Below are 6,616 nucleotides of genomic sequence, written 5' to 3'. Positions count from 1 at the left end.
ATCACTATAATTTAACAATGTAAAACTCAAATTACTTAAACGTTATTACTTACGATTAATTGGTTCGCAAACCGTTGTTCCACTCGTTCGATGTTCGCTCGTCGTCGATCGTAGTGGATGCTTACTGCTTCCTGGGGCAAAGGTTGATTCCCGTCGTGTTTCGGAGCTTAACTCGATTTTTTTAATTGGAAGGCTCATTTGCCGTGAAGCGTTATGGAGCCAAAATCAAGTTTAACAATACATTTCTTGATTCTTATACAAAGTGTTAGTTTTGGGGAACCGAAAGACTCGCGGTTTGGTCGAAGTTAGGGAATACAATAATAAGTAGGAAAGGAAGGGAATTTAGGGTGCTTAAGTAATTACGATGCTGATGTTCACATAGTTGATATTCTTGGCGATGTTTCAAATCTGTAATGGGACAAACAAACGTTTTCTTGGGAGACAACAATGAGAGGAAGACATACGAAAAGGATTAACGACAGACATTGAAATGGACAACTAGAGGAAGACATTCGATATGGGGTACGACAGACAAAGGGATGGGCAGTCTAAGATCACAGTTTTACATCAGCAACTTTCACAAATTGGTGGACGAGGGACATGTATTCGAGATCAAGGCCCGCCAACACTTCTCTAATAGGCTTTGGTTGTTTTCCTTGAACCCGGAGATGTTCAGTTAATGCAGATCTGGGGCCGCGGTTCTCCTCGCACGCCCACAAGACATGATCGATATCCTGATAATCTGCTCCACAAACACAGAGATTGCCCTCCGAGAGCCCCACTCTGAAAAGATGTGCATTTAAAGTGTAGTGATTGGACATTAGACGACACATGGTTCGAATGAAGTCTCGTCCTATATTCATTTTTTTAAACCATGGATGCTTCGACACCTGCGGGCGAATTGAATACAGCCATCTAACCAACTCCCCATTTGTCCATTTATGTTCCCAGCTGTTCAAGGTTTCCGGACGAACTAATGAGAAAAATTAATCGAAGATGATTTGCCGATCGTAAATATCACCTTCCATAGCGCCCACCTTAGCCAAAGAGTCCGCTTTCTCATTTCCCGGGATCGAGCAATGAGAAGGGACCCAAGCCACGGTGATTGTGAATGACCGTTTTGATAAAGCACTCACTTTTGATAAAGCGTATCCCGGCCCCTAGGGTACTTAGAATGTCGGTGAAGATAAAGAAGTGGTCAGGAGGTAGGGATGCAATATGCTCAAGTGAAGTGTTCTGCTACTAGCTCAGCGGTATACACGGAACTAGGCTCTTTCAGCTTAAAGTAGGCGCTATGAAAAACGTAAAAAAACACAGAAACCAGTGGAGTCATCCATTTTTGACCCGTCTGTAAAAAAGCTTCTCTCCTCGCTGGCGTGCCCGTATTTGCTTGCAAATAATGAAGGTATGACCTCCGCACGAAGGAAGTCTGGTATTCCATGAACCTCCTGCTTCATGGACAGATCAAAAGTAACAGAGGAACTGTAAGAGTCTAAGAAGTTAGCACGATTGGTGTCAATCGAAGATGGGCTTACCTCCAGCGTCATATACCAGTGGTAAATACTCATGAATCGAGATCGAGGGTTTTGTTAGAGCAGCTTTTCGAAGTTGCCAATGACCAATGGATTGAGAACCTCACAGCGAATGAGGAACCGGAGCGATAATTAGGCGAAACGATCTGACAGAGGCAGTACTCCCGCAAGTACTTCCAGACTCATCGTATGAGTCGAATTCAATCATCGAAAAGGGGCGATCCATCACATTCCTGTCAGCAAAAGTATCACGTGACTCTTGCTTCACCGGTACCGAATCTGGACACACTTTCTCTGCGAAGTCGAGTATCCACCGCGACGAGCTTCCACGATCCTCGTTTACGGACGACGGGTTGCGCATTCTTTTCTCGACGGCCCACAGAGTTTTTTTTTTTACAAAATCGTTTGTCTAATATTGTCTCTTCAGAGAAGATGTTCCAATTCACATTCTTTACAACATTGCAGAGAACAACCACTGCTTTTGTACATCTGCGTAAATTTTTTATTTCATATCGCCCTTCAAGGTGGATAGATCATTGATATTTTCTTATCAAAAGAAAGCCCAAGAAACATCCTTCAACTCTTCTGAAGACATCATGACTCTAAAATGTAGTTTTCAGGTCGAAAACTAAAAAACGCACGTTTTGGGGGCTCCTGAACCAGTGTGCGATGTGCTCTCTTGAAGCTGAGCTGGATACGTGCCGCGAGAAATGATATCCACAGGGCTTTCAACACCCAGGACATGCACCCAAACACCGTTGGCCGTGAGATGTGGCACCTCGGAGACTCGATTTGCGATGAAAGTTTTCCACCGCGATGGAGTCGAACGAAGCCAGTGGAGGGTGATCATTGAATCTGTCCAAAAAATGGCCTTGACTTTCAACGCTGTACTTGTTTGAACCTTGTTGTACAAATGGCTCAGGAGAAGGGCTGATGAGAGTTCAAGACGTGGTAAACAGATGCGCTTCTGCCTTTTGGAATCGCCGATAGGGGCCACCTTGGATTTGGCAGCCAGCAATCGAACGGCGATCATTCCGTCTGTCGAAACTGTGCGTATATAGATGCAGGCTCCATACGCCTTCTCCGAGGCATCGCAGAAACCATGCACTTCAGTGGACACGAGAACTGAAGCAGGTATCGCCCATCTAGGAATGCTAATCGCCGATAGCCCATCTAAACTGTTACGGAACTCCAACCAGTGGTGTTGTCCGGTTTCGTCTAACGCATAGCTTCCCAAAGTTGGGGGGTCGCGACCCCCTTCCGTAAGATTTACACAGGCTGGGGGGTCGCGACCCACCACTTTGGGAAACTATGGTCTAACGGGTCGTCCCAATTCCTCATAGCTCGCCAGAGAGCCTGAACGAAAAGTTTAGCGAGCACCACAACTGGGCCGATAAGACCGAGAGGATCGTAGAGACGAGCCGTATCCGATAGAACGATTCGTCGAGAAATTGGCCCTTCATTGGACCATTTGGGAACAGAGTATCGAAACACGTCGTCCACCGGTTGCCATTGGAGCCCCAATGTTTTGATTGGAGCGGAAGACGAGTCCAGTGAAAATGTAGTTCGTTCATCGCGTAGCTCTGCTGGTATGTGGGCGGTAATTGCTGGAGAATTCGATGTCCATTTACGCAAGCTCATGCCGGCCGACTGCATCAATTGTAGAAGCTGCTGGCAGAGTTCTACACCTTCGTCCACATCGTCGACACCGGTCAACATGTCGTCCATGTAAAAATCCTTTGCTAAGGTGAACGCAGCGAGGGGATATTCTTCCGACCCATCCTTGGACAACTGCTGGAGGCACTTGGTTGCCAAATATGGGGCAGAAGCGGTGCCGTACGTGACTGTTGTCAGCTCAAAGTTACGCAGAGGCGAGCTACGCCAGAGAATCCGCTGTAGTGGATAATCAGCAGAGTGGACTCGAATTTGTCGAAACATTTTCTCGATGTCAGCAATAATAACGAAGCGATGCATCCGAAACCGCAGAATGATTGCTAACAGGTCATCTTGAATGACTGGACCTACCATTAGTACTTGGTTCAGCGAGATCCCACTATCAATAGAACACGAAGCGTCAAAGACTACTTCGTGGTTGTACTGTCTGCTTTCTCCACACCGTGGTGCGGGAGATAGTACGAAATACCACTAGCAGAAATTTCTTCATCGACAACTTCTCGCATATGGTTCAATTTATGATATTCCTCGATAAAAGCCGAGTATGCTTCCATCAGTTTGGGGTTGGATTGCAGGCGACGTTCGAGAGCGAGAAATCTTCGAGTTGCAATCTCCTTTGAACTTCCCAATAGGTTTAGCATCGACGAACGTTTTGGAAGAGTGACTACGAAGCGACCTGATTCATCACGAGAGACGTCACTAGAGAAATGTTCTTCGCATGCGGTTTCCTCCAACGAAAAGGTACCTTTGTTCCAGCAAGATTCAATTTCCCAAAAGCGAGCAAGCTGTGCGTCGAGAGACTCAGCACTGGTTACATGAGCAAGTTTCGGAGTGTGCTCAGTTGTACGGTTGGAGCCTGCCCCATCCATTCAAGCACGGTGTTTTGCAGGACAGGTTTTTCTGGTCCGAGTTTCAAGAATCCTTCGAGAAGCAGGTCATAGTACATTTCCATACCGATGAGGAGATCGATGGGTCCAGGCTTGTGGAACTGAGGGTCAGCTAAAGCGAGATTCGATGGGATGTTCCACGCTGACGTGTCGATGCACCTGGCCGGCAATTCACGTGTGATTTTCTTTAGTATGTGACATTGTACATCAGTGACGAAATCCGAGCAACGCGAACCCATACGAATAGGAACAGCATGGTACGAAACTACGAGGGAGTTACCTACGCCACCGATCTCTTGGCGATCAGAATAGCGGCGTAACTGGAGTTTCTGGACAAGATTTTCCGTAACCAAGCTTAGCTGTGAAGCGGGATCGAGTAATGCTCGGGCACAATGCGTGTGTCCGTGTGAATCGAAGATCTTGACGATGGCGGTTTGTAGCAGTACAGTAGCTGGAACAGTTCGAAAACTTCCGACGAGGGTGGTGGAAATGAGGCTTGTGGCATTGGCTGATGGCGATTGGGATTCTGCTGTCGATGATTGACGAGGCTGTGTTGGTTGTATTGACGAATTCGATGCCGAAGGTTGCGAAATAACAGTAGAATTGATTGGCTTTTATAGAGTGGACGAACGGTCTTGCGACTGATATAGCATTGTGTGATGTTTCTGGCCACATACTCTGCAAGCACCGGATGTGCAATTTCTTACTAGGTGGGAGGAGGAGAAGCAGTTGATACACAAACCTTTCTTTTTCACCTGCTCGAAACGTTGGACGACCGAAAGTTTCTGGAATGCTCCACACTTGAATGGAGAATGAGGAGACGTAGAGCAGAACGGGCAAGAACTTGGCGATGAGCTAGTAGTAGTAACTGTGTGGACTGTATTTATTTTCGACTTCTGTGACCGGTACGACTCCGGTTTGGGTGTATCTAACAAGCGTGGTTTCGACGGAGTCAGCGAGTGGAGCACCGTTAGATGGGTACGAAGAAACTTGATGACGTCTTCGTATTTGGGAACCTCTGTCGATTTGTGGTACGTTTCCCACTGCTTCAGCGTGGACGAATTGAGTTTACTACAAACCATGTGCGCCAGCAACACACTCCAGTCTTTCGTGAGAATGCCCATCTTGTCGATCATACACAGGTTTCGTTCAAAATCATCGACAAGATGCATAAGCGACTCATAACACTCCCTTTTGAGGGGCTCAATCGAAAATAGAGCATCAATTAACGTTCTGACGACTAACTTTTTGTTGTCGAATCGCTTCTCTAGTAGGTTCCAGGCGACTGGATAATTTGCAGCAGTGTGCTCGACGGATTCGACCACCTTCCTAGCATCTTTGGAAAGGGAAGCAACGAGATACGACATTTTATCGATAGGCGAAAGTTGGAGATTGGAGTCAATTAGGGACTTAAACGTGTCACGAAACGTTATCCACTCCGATACGCACCCAGAAAACGTGGGAAGTTTTACTTCAGGGAGCTTTATACGAGAATAAGGGTGATTGAATAGGTTTCCTGCATCACTGGTAGTAGCAGGAACTATCGATTGTGGTGTGGTAGATTTACGATATTCACTAGTGAGAAAACTATGAACCCGTACAAAATCATTTTCGAACCCCTGACGAATTAGACGATTAGCTTCTTCTGCAATCTTTGCATCCTCTTCATCCGTATCTTTCTTATCGGTATCTTCGCCGAACAATTCGATCTGTAAACGATTTGCCTGAAAATCAGCATACAATACTTCCGCTCGTTGCTTCCATCCCTCAAGCTGTCCTACATCGCGCTCGACATTAAAATTCTCCACGAAACGCTTTATGTTGGTCATGGTGTCCAAATAAAACCGCTCTTGGCGGGAAAGTGTCCTCAAACTAGGCGACATCTTCCACACTCGCAGCCAAAAATTTATCAATATTAGCTCGACTCAACTCCTCACCTAAATACCAACTTGCTACAGAGCAAAACTCGATCAGGATGAAAGCAAGCGAAGCCCTTTTGATGCTATGAATAATCTTCCAACGGGACCAATTCAATTCAATTGTACCATCGAGGTACCAGAAAGCATCTACTCACAATTGTTGTCTGCTGACCTTTTTTGACCGTCGTCCTATTGTACCTTTAGGCAGCACAAAGCAAACCCAAGCCAAGCCAAACCAGCGTGCCTAGCTCTCACGATGAGGACGGCGCTATTGTACATGTACCTACGAACCACAGGAACAGCAGCAGCTTTTATCACTAACGAGATCGAAATATCAAACGATCTTTCGCGCACTGTTTGCTCTAAGCAGAATATTGTTGCAATTGCACCCTCAGTCCATGCGTTTGATCACTTATCACTGTTCAACGTCACGGCAGTGTACGGGTTATTTGCCACTTTATGCACTTGTACTCCCAGTCCGTAATCACTAGTTGCGTCACTTAACCCTGTGACGAATGTTCACTTTTCGACATACACCAAACCGCGAATAGAATTGTCGGAACAATCACCGTTTCTTTATTCACTAAACGGTTGATCCGGTCGA

General features: G+C 46.2%; 1 protein-coding gene across 1 annotated transcript; it reads right to left on the bottom strand.

Moving 5' to 3' along the window:
• Positions 1-3,613: 3,613 nt before the first annotated feature.
• LOC134222731 (uncharacterized) lies at positions 3,614-5,976 on the bottom strand. Its single transcript, XM_062701894.1, has 3 exons — positions 4,801-5,976; positions 4,054-4,641; positions 3,614-3,991 (listed from the first exon to the last, which is right to left on the bottom strand). The coding sequence occupies exons 1-3, from the start codon at positions 5,974-5,976 to the stop codon at positions 3,614-3,616; spliced, it is 2,142 nt and encodes a 713-aa protein (XP_062557878.1).
• Between the last annotated feature and the right edge of the window lie 640 nt (positions 5,977-6,616).

This window comes from Armigeres subalbatus, chromosome 3 (assembly GCF_024139115.2).
Source record: "Armigeres subalbatus isolate Guangzhou_Male chromosome 3, GZ_Asu_2, whole genome shotgun sequence".
Taxonomy (NCBI): domain Eukaryota; kingdom Metazoa; phylum Arthropoda; class Insecta; order Diptera; family Culicidae; genus Armigeres; species Armigeres subalbatus.
Note: the sequence above shows the minus strand (reverse complement) of the source record. Positions and strands in the feature narration are given on the sequence as shown.

Coding starts and splice junctions, on each gene's coding strand:
- LOC134222731 (XM_062701894.1), bottom strand. CDS start 5,976: ATGTCGCCTAGTTTGAGGACACTTTCCCGCCAAGAGCGGTTTTATTTG. Junction 4,642..4,800: donor GCTTCTCCTCCTCCCACCTA/GTAAGAAATTGC, acceptor CAACCAACACAG/CCTCGTCAATCATCGACAGC. Junction 3,992..4,053: donor GGATGGGGCAGGCTCCAACC/GTACAACTGAGC, acceptor CTCGACGCACAG/CTTGCTCGCTTTTGGGAAAT.